Genomic DNA, 16,778 nt, shown 5'->3' on the forward strand with positions numbered 1-16,778 from the left:
TGGCAGTATATGTAAACAAGCAGTAAGGTATGTCCAGCGAGACATTCATAGTCTGGAAGAAGAGATCAGTGTTGGCTCCTGTTTTCATAGGCCTTCAGAGCTCCCCCAGTTTGCCAGCACTGCTGACATCAGCTTCCAGTGCTTTGCCCTTTTGGAACAGAGGCTGTACATTTATAGGTTGTGAAGCTGATATTAGCATGGTCTTCTACTAAGTTTTCTGGCATGTTCATTCATAGTCAGAGGAACAGGCTCATCAGGCAATATACATCTAAGTTGGTAGCATGGCAAGAGCCACAATGTCACTTAGCTCCTCTACAAAGTGGCTGGGAGCCCCTGCTTCAATCATGTTTGACTGTTGGATTTACTTCCCTTTGCTATAGGAGAAGATACTATTTGTCTTGCTCCTAGAAAAGTGTAGAGCCTTAGTGAGCTTGTCTGAAGATGCATGTAGGAAATGTGCCATGTGACGTTAGAAATCTGTACCTTAGCTGGACAAGTAAACTCAAAGTTTTAAATTTTTACTGACTTTGTTTTTAACTTTTGCTGTAGACATAACTGCTTAAGTTTCAGTATCCTAACAACATTTTGTATTGTTTCAGCTAATCACCAGTGTGAAACTCATCAGTGGCAGTGTGCCAATAAACGATGTATCCCAGAAGCCTGGCAGTGTGACAGAGAGGATGACTGTGGTGACAACTCAGATGAAGATAGTACTCACTGTGCCAGTAGAACCTGTCCTCCAGGCCAATTTAAATGTGATAATGGCCATTGCATCCCACAGTCCTGGAAATGTGATGTGGATGATGATTGTGGTGATAACTCTGATGAGCCATTCCACGAATGCAGTAAGCACACAGCTGTAGTAAGCTACCTATATTGTAGTGCACCAAAACCAGGAAACTACATTACTTAATTTTCCTGGTTGAAAATTTATTGGAAAGGAATGTTTTCTGCAAGCAAATTGCAGTCATGCAGTAAAGAGTGTTAGAAAACATAGAGGCTATGAGATAATTTGCTACTTATACTTGAAGGGGAGAAAGCTTAATTATGCTGGCCAGATTACCAAGAACTGGCAACATCTCACTCTGGCTTGCTTGATGCTTACAGCATCCTCTGCTTGGACCCTAACAACACTTTGTGAGATATGCACATATATTGCCTGTGTGGAAACAGTGAATGAGAGTTCACCAATTTTTACCTTGTTCCACTTTGGAGTATGACATATGTCACACTTTTTACAAAAACAAAGTAAAGTTTCATTTCTTGAAGCTAACATGATTTGGAACCAAGCTTACAAGGAGAACAAATGCAGAGCACAGTCTAGACTATGTTTAACAGCAGGATTTTCCCATGTGCTGCAGCACATGACTCACCGGCGTGTGGAAGAACTTCTGGCCAAATTTTGCCATCTGAGGACAAGCTGCCTCCTCTGGCTTCCAGTTTTGGGACTTCTGTTACCAGCTCTAAAAACTTCAGGGAAAAGTACATCAAATGTCATTTGAACCTTTCATGGGTTTGTAGCGCATGCAGAATATAAGCAGCATAGATTGGAAAAAATAGTAAAAACAGATACATTTAATGCTTGGTATTTTACAACACTAAAGTTAGCAGAGAGCTCTTTTTAGTAAAAATAATTGACTATAAATAGTAACAGATTTTGAAAGGCAGAATAGCAAGGAGGACGGTTCAATGGCTAAGTTACACTAATTTTGACAACTGCCTCTTTCAGTGGGCCCGGCCTATCGGTGTGACAATCATACGCAATTCAGCTGTAGAACCAACTACCGTTGCATACCACTGTGGGCAGTGTGCAATGGGAATGATGACTGCAGAGACAACAGTGATGAACAAGGCTGTGGTATGTTTGGCAAAGAAGGACATTTCAACATAACTTTGTACCTAAACCATTTCTCCAATTAACAAATGCCTTGATTTTCTGAAGTCTTCAGAAATAATGTACCTGGACATATTTTGTTTGATAACAGTTAATTACCCTGGTGGCTGTTTGTCTTCAGGAAAAATTCTGTGTGCAGCAATTCATTGTGCAGCTCACATATTTATGAGCTCTGAAGATTTATTTTGACTGATATGTCATCAAATGAAACAGGAAATACTGCTACTTAAGCTGAACTCTTTTAGCCAATTAAAATTGTCAGTGTGTTATACATTTTAGTTAATTTACCTCCTATGCTGGTGAAACCATTGGTATGGGAAGTATGATGATGCTTTCCCAGACCCTCATATTTGTGCTGAAAACTCTCATGCACTTAAAAGCTTAGAGGACATTGGATAACTATATTAGAACCAGAAAAGACTTGAAACTGTAACACACCATGAGATCAAGATGATGTTCTTTGACAATACCAAGTTTACCTCTTTGTGTTTCCATCTCAGTTTTATGTAATTATTTCAACTGTTTCTTAATTAATTCGCTATTACTTGGCCCAGTTTGAGGCAAAAACATCTTTACTTCCATTATCTTGTGTGCATTCTGTCTTAACGAAAGACTCTGCTAATGTGTACTGTTTCATTGGCAAACTGTCTACACTGCAGAGGAGATGACTTGCAGTCCTTTTGGAGATTTCCGTTGTGACAACCATCGATGTATCCCACTGCGCTGGAAGTGTGATGGAGATAATGACTGTGGAGATAACTCTGATGAGCAGAAATGCAGTGAGTTCTTTTTTGGCTGTCATGGTATAGTCCATCTTTTGGCTTAACTGTTGTTCGATTTCTTATGACAATGGGACAGACAGCTCTGAACTGCAACCATTCCATTGTTTTACTCTACAGCCTGTCTTTTCTTTGCTGAAATACCATGGTGATGTCACAATGACACATTTTGGGTACATAAAACCACTGATAAATCCGTCATCACAATAAGACAAATTGTTACCCACTAAGTGACATTTGAATTCTGCCCTGTGTACAAATTTAGTACATCCTTAAACAAGGAGAGTGGATCTTTTTTCTTCTGATTTGAAATAAAAATTACTGTATAATTCTGTGATGAAATAAAATACACAATGAATTTCCTTCTTTCTATTTTAAGAGGGACATAAAATGTTTAACATAATTGAAGTGTATGGGCAAAGGGGAGAGAGGATGTTGTTTTAACATAATTTTGGTTTAACGGTTATGCCATATTATCTGCCCATATTACTCTTGTCTGGTTTAATGAGACGGCTGTGAATGTTTAAATCTACATCTGGGGAACCTTTCATTTTTGTATGTTCACTTTAAATGAAGGTCCTCGTGAATGCACAGAAAGTGAATACCGTTGTGACAATTTGCGCTGCATACCTTCCCGGTGGATCTGTGATCATGATGATGACTGTGAAGACAATTCAGATGAACGTGACTGTGGTTTGTATTTTCTGGATGCTACCTCTTACATGTTCACACTTTCGTTTCTGATGTGATTAGTTATTCTGCAAAATGATCTTTTATGGGAAGCATCTTTAATGAAGTAATGTTGACCTGATCAGTCATTCCACCAAAAGTAGAGGGTACCACGGTTTTAATGGTCTGGGATTTTGCAGTCTTTTTAGGATGATGTTCTCAAAAAGTAAACACTTTATCTGGATTTGAACAAGAAGACATTTCAACAGTTAATTCTGAATCTTTTCAGAGCTGAGGACCTGCCACCCAGGTTATTTCCAGTGTGATAGTGGGCACTGTGTTGCAGAGCGCTTCAGATGTGATGGAAACGCGGACTGCCTTGATTTCTCCGATGAAGCAACTTGTCGTGAGTTTCAAGCTTTGCAGTTGGTGCTCATTGAGCTCACTTCCACAAAGATTTGCACTTTCTCGCTCTTTAAGTGAGATGACTCCTTAGAGGTACAGAATTCTGCAATACTTGGTGATATCAGTAAAAATTCAGGATAAGTATAATATTCTGAATCTACTTTTTAATAAAACTGTGAGTCGCCATCTCTTACACTGATTGTAAACACATTCCTAATGCCAGGAAATTTGTGTTTACAAGGTCCAGGAAAAGATACACGTGTGACTGAATTAAATTTTTTTTACTATCCAATGGACACTGCAATATCCACTATTTCAACTGTAGTGTATTCTAACAAGGTTCTGTAATGGGATTGTTTTTTATAATGCTCAAAGGTGTGTATAGTTTCCTAAAGCATCAGTGAAGCCAAGAAAATAAGATACTTTTCTGTTTCTGTCTTCCTTCTGTGTATTGATTTACTGTGAAAACATGCCTGTACACTATAGTTTATGTGAAGCTGCAGCTCCAGCTGTTACCCAGAAAGTATTGTTCCCGGTTGGAATGAAAATAGCACCTCTGTGCTCTCTGTGCTGACTGACATTGGCTTTTTAGGTGATATTGAAGCATTGGTTCTGACTTATACATTCAAATGATTTCAGGTTTCAGTACACAGGAGAATTACTGTCTCTTCAAGTTGGTATCAGGGCAGTTCTGTATGCCTTCCAATGTACTTAATTTTAAAAGCTGTGCTTTAAGTATGAAGGGGAATCTGAACAGTAGGACCATAATTCTTCTGACAGTAGCCACATCCTGGAATGTGCCTTGCAACAGTTAATCTCTCAGAACTCGGGTTACATAACATTTGGCTATTCTTGGAGGAAAAAGTGTATGAGAAGCCATTGAAAGGGCAATGATATAGTTCATTTATGTAGGTTATAAGAGTCATATTTTTGGTTTCTCTTTGTTCTAGTTCAGTTTTTTCCACAGTTTTTAGGGGAGTATTTTTTTACTATACCAATGTGAGTCCTTTTGTAATTAGTTATCTTAGATACTTTTTCAGCTATTCACATTTGGTGCCTATGACATTATTTGCCTTTATTACTGAAACTAGATTTTTCAGTAACAGATTCAAGTAGTAGTTGTTAAATTAATGACATTTTATTTTCAGAAGTTTCTAGGAGTAACTTATGTTGTTTTATTATTCATTCAAACCTGACTTAATTAGGTTAGAGCTACCAAGAAGTCCTCAGACCTTGCAGTCTGTTGTTGTTGGAGATCTTTGCAGTGCCTCATACTTTATCTCCTACTATGGAGAGAAGGGTATTGAAAAAATAATGTAGGGTAGGGCTGAATAATTTTCAGGAAAGCCTACAATTTCCATTGTAAATGAAAATGTCGTAATCCTTTACTTTTCTTCAGCAACACGGTATCCTAATGGTACATACTGTCCGCCCATGCTGTTTGAATGTAAAAACCATGTCTGTATCCAGCCATACTGGAAATGTGATGGTGACAATGACTGTGGAGATGACTCTGATGAAGAACTTCACCTTTGCTGTAAGAGAGAAAAATTATATTAAAATGAACAATATGCATAATAAAATATCTTATTACAATATAGAAAACAATCAGAAAATAAATTTTAAATATTTTATTTTCACTGGAGATTCTCACAGACAATTCAGGATGAATGCTGAGAATTTTGCTTCATATGCAAGTTCACTTCATCCTCCTACAGTATGTTTCTCACTGCTTTGCAGATGTTTGTATATGTAGTTGTAAAAGTAGGGAGAAACATATCAAAGAGAGAAGGACACTATTCCACATTTTCAAGTTGGTTATCTAAAATCAGAGCATCAGTTTGCAATTAAAGGTTAATACAGATAAACATATTCTCCAAGGTGCTGAGCTTTTAAGGTTATCAGTATAGTCAGAACATCTTTGTAAATATGGTTGAGGAGTCCTGACTTCAGCTCCAAAAATGAATTGTTTGAAGTACTACTTAAATTTTTGTCAGTTGTGCACTATAGAGCCACTTAAATAGCATGATGGTTTTTCAGTCAGTTTACTTCATAAACAAATCTAGAAACCTCAGTGTTAAATGTAGTCATAGGATATGCCTTTGGCCAAAGATGATGCACTGTCTTCTGACAAAAAATGTCTAATATCCTAACATAGATCACCAAAATGTGAGGAAAATATTCTTTTGGGTCTGAATGCTTCCACACTTTTTAAAATATGGGAAACCAGATAAATGTTACCAGATAAAAGCGATAGGGATAATTTGCAACTCAATGGCATGAGGTATCAAAGTGTAACTGTCTTGGTCTCTGTGATTTCAGTGGACATTGCTTGTGATTCTCCATTCCGTTTCCGATGTGAAAACAACCGCTGTATATATAGTCATGAGCTGTGCAACCAGGAGGATGACTGTGGAGATGGAAGTGATGAGAAAGAGGAACACTGTATGTTTACACCAAACTGAGCAGCAAATTCAGTAACTGTGATGTGCTTAATGTTTAATTATGCCAAAGGACTATAGAAATGTCAGAATGAAACATGAATTGTGAAAACTAGAGCTCAGTATGAAATAATTTGAACCATGATTATTGGTACTACATATTTACAGCTCTCCATACAAGTAGCAAAAGTCAGCAAACCTTTGTCTGAAAAGTACAGAGCATGATTTTCAAAATAATATTGTATTTTATGAGGAGCAGCAGCTAACTTATGTCAACTTATTATGAACTCCACTTAAAATAGGAAAGAAGAAAGAGTTTGACTGTATCATAAAATGAGGATGAGATGAATAGCTGGGACTTTTAAAATGGAGAAACGGGTAGTTTGTATTTTTGACACTGTTATGCACATAGTAACAGTGTTGATATTTAGGCCCAAATCCTGCGAAAGCTCTTTTAATATTCAGTATGTTTTTGCTCTCAGATATCTTATGTAGTTCTCATTGACTATGTTGATTTTTCTATTATTGAGTTTAATAATACCTTTTTGTTGCTTAATAATATTATTTACTAGCTTTATTGTACAATATTCTTAAAGCTGGTAGTTTACTAATATCCTGATAGTCTCTTGAAGTCTGCAGTAGATGTATGAAGTATATCATTAAAGGATAGTAATAGATTTGGACTATTAAAAAGAAAGTTCAATCAACTATTAACAAGAATAATTTACCTTCTCTCTTCATAAAATGGAGGGGCTTCTTTCAGTTCACGGGAATGTGACTAGAAGTCATGAGGCCTCACTTATAGTTCTAGATTTACTACGGACTTCCAAAGTCACTCTAGTTGTTATTTTACCAGATTGCATCAGCTTCCTCATTAACAGTGTAGAATAATGCTGTGTGTTGCTACTGTGTAGCTGAAACTGTGACAGAGGGGTGGATCTCTTCTCAACTGTAGGTAGAGAACCAACCCCAAGACCTTGTACAACTGAAGAATTCAAGTGCAGTAATGGAAATTGCATTCCTCTACATTATGTTTGTGACAATTATGACGACTGTGGAGACCATTTTGATGAAATGGGCTGCAGTAAGTAATATTAATAGAATACAAAAGTATAATGCTATTGAAATAAAAATGTCTGAAATGTTTCTTCTTGAATAGCATACTAATAAGTATTGATTTTTTAATTAGCCTGTGCTAGGATCATCCAGTTAGACATGACAATATTTTCTGTTTTCCTTCTTTTGGGGTATTTAAAAGATGTGTAGATGTGACACATAAGGACGTGGTTTAGTGGGATTTGGCAATGTTAGTTTTATGGTAGGATTCAATGATCTTAAAGATCTTTTCCAACCTAAAAGATTCTATGAAATTCAGTGCTCTGAACAGTCCTTTTTAGGCTTAGAGTGCACATCACAGAAAAGGGTTTCATCATGGTTTTGATCTTGTTTTGAAATGGGTTACATTATGGAGGCAAGAACATCTGGACATTTACATTATAATTGCAATAGGCCAACCTATGAAGTATTCATAGTCAGACTCAACTGGTGTAGGTTGCTTAGTGCTCTTAAGTACTGTGAGATGCTTCTCTTTTCCTGCTTACAGACATGACCATGGAATTCCATAAGGATAGCCAGTCCAACCCTCTAAGATCCTCTGTGCAACTTTTATTAACTATGCATCATAAACTTACTAGCATCCTGTTAGATGCAAAAGCTTTGGCTTGAACTTTGAGGCAAGAGAGAACATTCTCATGGAATCTGAAAAAAAAAATCCTAACTTTTTGTATCAATATGTAGACAGCTGCAGAGTGACAATATGAACATGTACTTGCAATTTCAATTCGTCAGGCTTTGATAGCTTCAAGTGAAAGTGTGCCAAATGATGCACTGGTGATTTACAATCCAGCATGCAAAATGCAGATAACTGGGAAGCCTATAGTGCAGTCCATTTTAAAGCAGCTGGTTTCTCTGTTTCACCTACTGTCCCAATGGTCTTTAGGTAATATAACCTAATGCAATGACTTGACAAAAATGTAAAAGTATAAAAGGGATATGTAACAGTGCAAAACAGACACCTTCTGGCAGTCAGTGTTCTATTCTTTGGAGATAGATGTGAATGCAGATCAGGTGGTAACATTTGTTGCTTTCCCAACATCAAATACCCGTGTTATAAAGAAAACAGAATATTTGTGTGTGTGTGTGTGTGTATGTACAATAAGTTTATGCTTCTACAGGTATATGAAATTGAGCTGTTTAAACTTAATTTAATCAGCACTGGATATGTATGTGTAAAGGAAATAATCAGCTTTAATATAATGTCTGTTCCGTACATCTATACCTTTTTCTTATGCTCTGTCAATAAACATGTATTATTCATATTTTCTACTTTTATAACAGAGTTGAATTTAAAAGTATTTTGTGTATATGTAGAGTATGTCAGAATTGGTAGAATTCTGTATGTACTTACATTGTCTGTTACAGAGTATCTATTATTCGTGGCTTGCCTTTTCAATTATGGACATGTTTTAAAGGGCAGTGCATTCTCTGCAATGACCTGTATTGACTTCATTAGCTTTTAGATTAGGTACAGCATGAACAAGCTGTCATCTTCTCTCAATTTCCAGCTATAGATAATGTAGGGCCTGTGTTATGTATGATAGCGATTGAGAACACTTTTTGTTTACTGATAAAAAAAGCTCTGGGTAAGAAAGAGGTGGGCTGGCAAAGGTAGGATTTAGTCAAATGCCTTAGTTTCTGCAGTTGCTGGTGATTGGTGGTTATGTAGAATGCCATTTCTCTTAAGGAAGGTGAGCTTTGATGGTTATGGCTTTTATCATGACCCTGTCTAGAGACTGAACTTAACTGGCAGCTGTGTTGACATGTAGTTAGTTATGCCTTAGAGAATACATGTTCACATTAATTGAGTTTCAGTTAGAAAAAAATGAAAGAAAACTGATCTTGTCTACCTGAAAACCATTTAAAATCATAATAATGATCAAAATTATGACACCTTTATCACTTCATTTTTATATTATAATTGTATAATTTACTTTCTTTCTTCCCCCCACCCCCAGATCCTGGAACAGAGCGAACTTGTGCAGAAAATATCTGTGAACATAACTGTACCAACCTGAATGAAGGAGGCTTTATCTGTTCCTGTAGACCAGGGTACAAGGCCAGTGAAACTAACCGAAACTCCTGTGATGGTATTTTCGATCTTCTAATCATCTTCTCACTGATAAGCGTTCAGTAACCTGTTACTTAAACGTTTCAATGTGATAACCCATTTTGCATTCTAGAACAGTTTTTATACATTTAGCAGATGCTTCCTAAAAAGTTCTGCTGCTGAATCATGTTTTCTAACATGCAGGCCTCACTCCACAAAGAACTGGCTCCACAGTTTGGACTTATTTTAAACTTTTGGTGGCTGTGGGTTTATGTTTTTGCTTTACTGTAGATAAGCGTTGTCATATCCTTGCAATCTGAGGGACAGAAATTTCCTGTTGTTTTTTTTTTTCTCTCCTTACTGAAAGAAAACTTACTGAAGGTTATAGTGTCCTTCTGTCCTGCTCCAAAGCAGACCTACAGTAAAGGTTCATTGTACCATATTTTTATCCCGGTTATATGCAGATAAACTATGGTGCAGAGTCTACCCAAAGGCCATTGTTTGTGGTTGTGCTTTATAGTACCTTCACAGGTACCATTTCAGTATGTTTTGATGACAACACTTTGTTGCTCCCAGCTCTTGTTAGACAATATGTGTAGTTTTATTAAGGATGATCCAAGACCACCTTTTCCTTTCCTTGCTGCTGATATTGTTTCTGAGGACTCGGTATCTTTGCTTCAGCATTTCAAGAAGACTTTGCTTCTGCATCTCACTGTAGTTGTGCCTCATCTTTCGTCTTGGTGATTTGACATGAAAATACATGATCAACAATGTCTCTCTGAAAAGCAATCTGATAAGCAGGAGCAATGCAGTTATTAGCCATCTGTAGTTAGTTATGTTAGACAGCAGATGAGTGATGAGGAGTTCTGTTAGGTAACAGATGCTGATGTGACTTATTAGGTCACTGATCTTCTAGAGTATGTGGGGAAGGGACAAACTTACCACTTCATGGAGTAAAGGTGACCAGCATGCAGAAGAAAGAGATTAAGTTCTAATAATTTTTTCTCTACTTATGCCTAGATATTAATGAGTGTGAGATCTTTGGGACATGCACCCAGGACTGCAAGAATTCCAAAGGAAGCTATGAATGTTTCTGTGCAGATGGCTTCAGGTCTGTGGGTGATCAACAAGGGAAACAGTGTGCAGCTAATGGTATGTTAACTGATAGCAAGATTGATTGCTACCTGTAAAGAGCAAGTGGAGTATAGCAACTTAATGAATATAATCCTCTCTTCTTTTAGGAAGGGGATAATGAAAACCAAACATTATTCTGTAACGTATTATTATCTGTGTATTCTGCCCATTCCATAATCAAGAACAGAAGTGCTCATCTCTGCTTCCAATTGTAAACATTAAAAATATTATCTTGATTTGGATACCTGCCTGCCTTTCTCTTCAAGGGCTCCGCAAACAAAAACCTGCTTATCCTGTGGTTGTCATCAGGAGGAAATTAATGTTGCCTGTTCCTGAAGTTTAGGTTTTCTCGACAAAATAATGCATCAGAAGAAAGTTGCATTAAACTGGTACAAATCAAAGGCAGTTTGATGACAGATCGACACTGATTGTTCATGGACTGATGCACACAAATGGGACTTTTGGCCAATGTCAGTCATTAGCTTGTTATCATACCTTAGTGCAGTGCCTACAGTACGTGAACAGTCATTGATTAGTAGAGAGTTGATTCAGAAAACAATAGTAATAGAATAGTAATAATAAAGAGTTGAAGAAAACAGAAAAAAGTGACAATGCAGCAGTATTAGATAAAAGACAACATTGTATTTAGAAAAGTACTTACACTTTAACAGCTTTAAGAGATACATGGTAGAAATATGGTGTGCCTAGTCAGATAGTAAAATCTTCAAAACAGAATGCCTGTGAACAAAACTGTGTGCTGCTAGAGGTTTTGAAACCTGAAAATCATTTGTAATATGAGAAGTGATAAAAGAAAATTATGTCTTCAGGTTTCTGGTCAAGGGACCTAACTCAGCAAATATTTACCGTTGAGCATGAGACTGGAAATACAAGAGGGCATTTGCACCTGAGTTTCTACCTGGCTGCCTTTTTATGTGCCTGTGTCAGAAGTCTAGTTCTTTGAAACCCTTCTTCATAGGCTTTATTCAGGAAGCATGTAGACACCTAAAGTTTTAAAGGCTAAATGACAGAAGATAACATGACTGTAGCTGATAACATCATGAAATTTGTTGTGCTCAAAGTTCTATGTATGCTCAGAACTCTGCTGCTCCTTATAGGACAGGCTTAAAGCACTTATAAATGAGCGCTTCCTTTGCCTGTCTGCTGCAGGCCTGATTAGTAGGCATTTTCAGAACACACAGAATATTAAGTCCCCTTTTCCCTCTAATAGCATATATATTGGAAATGCTGTCAATTTCTACACTGAATTGTATGTTCATTAGAGAATAGTCACTTGCCTTACTCTCCCACAGCTAGGCATGACTTAGAGGGAAAGGGATTGTGTTCAATTGAACACTTCACAGGAAACTGAGTATTATTAGTTGGAAAAGGCACTGGTAAATGAGATTTTCCTTTCCCAGCTGAATGCCTTGTCATTTCTCATTGTGTCTGTGAAGATGTGATTAACATAGGATAATTTCTTCTCTGGGAGAAGGCCTGGGGTTTAAGTCCATGACTCTCAACTGGACTTTGTTCTTGGCAAAAGGGCTGAACAATTAAATTTTCTCACCAGCAAAATTTGGCACGTGGGACTGATACTCCCTACAGTCAAGTTGTTAGAGTATTGAGGCTAAATCCAAATTAAGCTGTGGGTAGGAGAACATTCATCTGTATATGACGACATTAGAATTTAAAGACTTTCAGGTAGAAGAACTCAGATAGGTTGTGGCTCAAAGTGCAAGCAATTTATTTGTACTTTCAGAATTGTTTCCTGTACTGTGAAGGGGGAGCTGAACCACAAAGTGTATAGCAGCATTCTGTTTTTGAGATGTAAGGTGGTGATATGCCAACACTGTAATGTTTAAAATTTTTTAATGCATTATCCCTTAATGTGCAAAATCTCCTTACTGCACAAAATCTATGGTGAAAAGGATAATACTGTCCTCAGTGGTAAGTATTTCCAGAGTTTTAAATTAATTTTGGAAAGCCAAGAAGTTTGAATAGCTCTGAAGTTGTAGAAGTGACCCTGTGATCTTTCTGCTTCTTATGCAGACAGAACTTGTGAAAACCCCAATTTATTTTTGATTAGAAGTGACTTTCATCTGTTTCTTTGAAAATGAAATACACATGAAAATAAAATTCACGATCATTTCCCAGGTAATCCTCCATTGTTGCTGCTGCCAGATAATGTGCGGATTCGAAGATACAATATTTCATCAGAACAGTACTCTGACTATATTGATAACCAGGAGCGCATCCAAGCTCTGGATTATGACTGGGACCCTGAAGGGATAGGCCTGAGTGAGTATGTGTAGAACATTAATACTCAACCATGGAATGGTTGGTTTAAAAGGATGCATTGCTGCCAGTATAGGTACTTAATTTATGCTGGAAATGAAAAAGAAAATCAAATAAGATTGACTGGCCAGGTATTGGTTGAATGTGTCCCTCCCCTTTACTCATTCTTCAGTACCAGTGTGGTTCCTCAATGCTTTAATTTAGTTTAGCTAGGTTTCATACTGTTTTTCCTCTTGTGAATTCAGCAGTGGAATTCTGGCTCTTTAGGATTATGCAGTAGTAGAGGACTGCTGTAAATGAACTGCTTCCTTTTTTTCTGCCTCTGCCAGGCCCCAAACCTGGCTTAAGTCTTGCAAGAGCTAATCCTTACACTAAGCAGGATTGGCGAGTAGATCCCTGTATTAGTTTATATCTTTGCCCCTTTATCAGTTTCTCTGCTTTTTGCCTTTTTTGCAGGGCCACTATTTGGGGCCATATTTGCTCCGTAGGTCATGAGAGTCTAAATTACTCTCAAAATCATATGCAAAGCCTTCTAGAGATAAGATCCTCTACTCTTGAAAAATGTGATACATATTTCTTGATGGTCTAGATCAAGATGATTTTAGATGTGCATCTTGCCTATGATGAATGGCTTAAAAACTTACACATTAACACAATATAATTTAATTGGACAGACAGCTCTGTGTTGTTCATAAATAAATGGGTCTGGTGTCTTCACATAAAAGCCTCAGAAAGATGAAAATTTCCCCAAAATATGGAATAACTAGATGTTAAAAATTATCTTTGTCATCTTTTTGGAAGGTATTGTGTACTTCAGCATTCTGGGACAGGGTTCTGAGTTTGGAGCCATCAAACGTGCTTATCTGCCCACATTTGACAGCAGTAGGAACAATCCTACAAAGGAAGTTGACTTGAATCTCAAGTACATAGTTAATCCTGATGGGTTAGCTGTTGACTGGGTTGGAAGGTAAGTACACTGAAAAGCTATGAAAAGACATAAGCTGTACCTTGCTTATGTCAAGGGTCTGATCAGGCAGTGCAAAACCCATTTTTTCCTTCCTTATGAACTGTCTCTGAAGGTATCTAGTTTCAAGGTACTTCAGGAGAATGTAGTAAGCTCTATTTGCCCAGACAGCAGGTTAATAGGTCAAATATATGTTGCTGACTGCATCACATATTCTCTGAGGAAACTTGCATTAATCACAACTAGCAGATCAGTTGTACATCAGTAAAGTGATAGTACACTGGCCGTCATGTCAGATGGATTCTTCTTCAAGGACTCAGGGTAAGCTCCAGGGAACAAGCTTTCTCTGCTGTTGGAAGGAGACCTCCCCAGTCCATAATGGAATTTGTCTTTTTTCTTTGCTCCTTTCTTAACCAGCCTTGGGCTGTATGAGCTAATCGCAAAGCAGAAGCAGCTGTGAAATCTGATGAATGAAGTGTTTTCTCAGAAAATTGTAACATTTTTGTAATTGTCTCTCAAGACTTTTTTCTCCCTCGTGTTGGCTGTGGGTTTCTTTAAGTCAAAAACATGGCAATTTTTAAACTTAATCCTAGAAATCATGAGATCACTGCTTACTTTTCCTACCTTGGAGAAAAGCTGGGAGAAAGTTGGGCATAATTTTTGGAAGTTAGATGTTGATGGTGTCATTTCTTGTTTACAGTGTAACTGTTAAAGAGTGTGGTGAACAGGCATAGCTGTAGTTCATTTGGTATAATCTTGAGGGAATCCTTATGTTTGTAGGTAGATGTGATTAAATGTAGTCAGAATTCTGTCTGAAGCTGAACGGACAGAGTTTATAGAGATGGATCAACTGTCTGAATGCTGTTGACAGATTTTGGATGTTCCTGGTGATGCAGTCAATAGGGTGAAGAACAAGGATGCTAAGATCATAGTAAAGCATGAAGTTTCTGAAAAGCTGAAAAATAAAAGAAGGAATTTTAGCTATCTGCTTCCCCTCTGTCATGTGGTTATCAACTAAGTGAATGAATACTTTACCTTTTATGTCCCCAATCAAAATAGGATTGAAGGTGCTTAAGACCTGGGTTGTGGATAGGTAGCACTTTTTTCTGAATGTATTTGTGGCAACAGATTTATTTATTTTTTCCCCTAATGATTCAAAAACCTATTGTATGAGTAGGCAAAGACTGGGAAAAGACTTATTCCAGTTTGCGGCCTGATATGTAGCTTTCATTATCTGGACTCTTTGTGTTAGGTATGCTATGTTAGGTGAGCTATGAAATAGTTATGAAGTTGCTCATGCAGTACATCACCCTAATTTCTGCAGCAGGATAAGTCAGTCTGGCTGGCTGAAGTGATTCACTAGCCTGAAAAATTGTGCTAGTCATGATGGAAAAAAAAAAAAAAAAGAAGTGGAAAATCGTATCTTTCCTTCCAGCAGTTTTTAAATAGGAGGTAGATATATTAAGGCCTGGGCTACTAGCCTTTAGCCTTCAAGCTGTTTTGCTGTTTGCTTTGTGAACTGCAGGCCACCCGGAAAACCAAAAACCTCTGAGGGCAGGAGAAAGTGTATGAATTTCTATTCACAAATTTATATGGTCATGAGAGCAATGAAAACAGATACATATGACCAGCATCCTGGTGAGGCTAGCATCTTTAGCATGTCAAACATAGTATTATACTGATTCCAGAACAATGTTGAAACATATTTTTTAAAAAAACATATTTAAGTGTCTGCACATTATATAAAAACTGATATACAGGGTTTGGGACACTTAGTCCTTCCACCCATATGCAAAATAGGAATTACAGTATTTTCTCAAATTCCCAAGCCAATTACGAGATAATTTATTCCATGAGAAGGCACTGTGTGATTAGTGGGTGCATAATAATGAATACATTTATTATCTAAGGTCAAAAACAGAGCCGTGATGAGAAAGATAAGCAAAACTCAAGGAAGAGTAGACTGCCCTGTTTGTAAGGACTAAAAGCATTTGCATCTGATGTGGTTTATCCATTAACATCTCTGTTAGAAGACAGAAGTCTAGAGAGGAGCTAGTCTAGAGGACTAGTAAGATGGATACCTGTAGAGCTGCTGTATAAATTAAAGGCTAAATGAATTTTTGTTTGTAATGAACCTCATAGTCTCCTGGAAAATGGAATCTTTAAAGATGCTTATTAGCTGCCTCTGGTGCTTAGAAGTAACAGTGACAGTTCTCAGTAACCTTTTAATGATGATTATTTGACAGGGAACAGAGGCAGCTGCAGAAACTTTGTCAGAGAAGAAAACTAGTGAGCCCATAGATCACATTTGCTAAACTCACCTATATTTAGGGTCTGTATATTCCAGACTGAAAAAGTTCATATGTAATCAATGCAGCTTCATTATATTAATTTTGTTTGGGTTTGATATAGCTTTTCTTAAAAAAAAATAAAAAAATTTGTTATTCCTCTCCCAAGTATAAACTATTTACTTCTGGAATGTTTTGTGTTTTATGTAATGCAGACATCTTTACTGGACTGATTCAGGGACTAATCGCATAGAGGTGGCAAAATTAGATGGACGGTACAGAAAGTGGCTTATCTTTTCTCTACTGGATCAACCAGCAGCTATTGCTGTCAATCCAAAACGTGGGTAAGTGCTACAGGACTTCCCAGAATTGTTTTCAATGCTATTCAATACCAAAAAATCAAAACAATGATTAGTTTTACAGGAAAGACTAAGAGAATGCTTTCTGGAGTTTCCCTTTACTAATGTTAGGAAATTTGTGTACATGGGAAAGTATTTTAGGAGTAGATTTCATATGGGTGCTTGTGTTGGTGACACCACCAGGTAGGTCAAATAAAAATATCCTTTCTACAGTATTGTGTGCTCACTGAATTTCCCTGTTAGTACTGAAATAGGGAAATAGATGTGAATGTCTCATTAGAACCTCCAAGCGATACAGACACAGCCTCCTTCACAGTGGAAAACAATGTAAATGCACTGGTACGTTCAACAGCGGTGCTTGCTACATCTTGTATTATATGGTGG

General features: G+C 37.2%; 1 protein-coding gene across 4 annotated transcripts in view; it reads left to right on the forward strand.

Moving 5' to 3' along the window:
• LRP2 (LDL receptor related protein 2) overlaps nt 1–16,778 on the forward strand; it is a 128,028-nt gene that overhangs the window by 98,509 nt on the left and 12,741 nt on the right. For all 4 annotated transcript variants that reach the window (XM_056349576.1, XM_056349577.1, XM_056349578.1 and 1 more), the window contains 13 exons: nt 600–845; nt 1,730–1,858; nt 2,554–2,673; nt 3,250–3,366; nt 3,632–3,748; nt 5,147–5,284; nt 6,070–6,192; nt 7,144–7,272; nt 9,263–9,394; nt 10,375–10,506; nt 12,643–12,786; nt 13,585–13,750; nt 16,251–16,379. In XM_056349576.1, the coding sequence (XP_056205551.1) occupies nt 600–845; nt 1,730–1,858; nt 2,554–2,673; nt 3,250–3,366; nt 3,632–3,748; nt 5,147–5,284; nt 6,070–6,192; nt 7,144–7,272; nt 9,263–9,394; nt 10,375–10,506; nt 12,643–12,786; nt 13,585–13,750; nt 16,251–16,379 (1,822 nt within the window). The remainder of the gene's footprint in view (nt 1–599; nt 846–1,729; nt 1,859–2,553; nt 2,674–3,249; nt 3,367–3,631; nt 3,749–5,146; nt 5,285–6,069; nt 6,193–7,143; nt 7,273–9,262; nt 9,395–10,374; nt 10,507–12,642; nt 12,787–13,584; nt 13,751–16,250; nt 16,380–16,778) is intronic.

The sequence above is a fragment of the Falco biarmicus genome, chromosome 8 (genome assembly GCF_023638135.1).
Source record: "Falco biarmicus isolate bFalBia1 chromosome 8, bFalBia1.pri, whole genome shotgun sequence".
Lineage (NCBI taxonomy): Eukaryota > Metazoa > Chordata > Aves > Falconiformes > Falconidae > Falco > Falco biarmicus.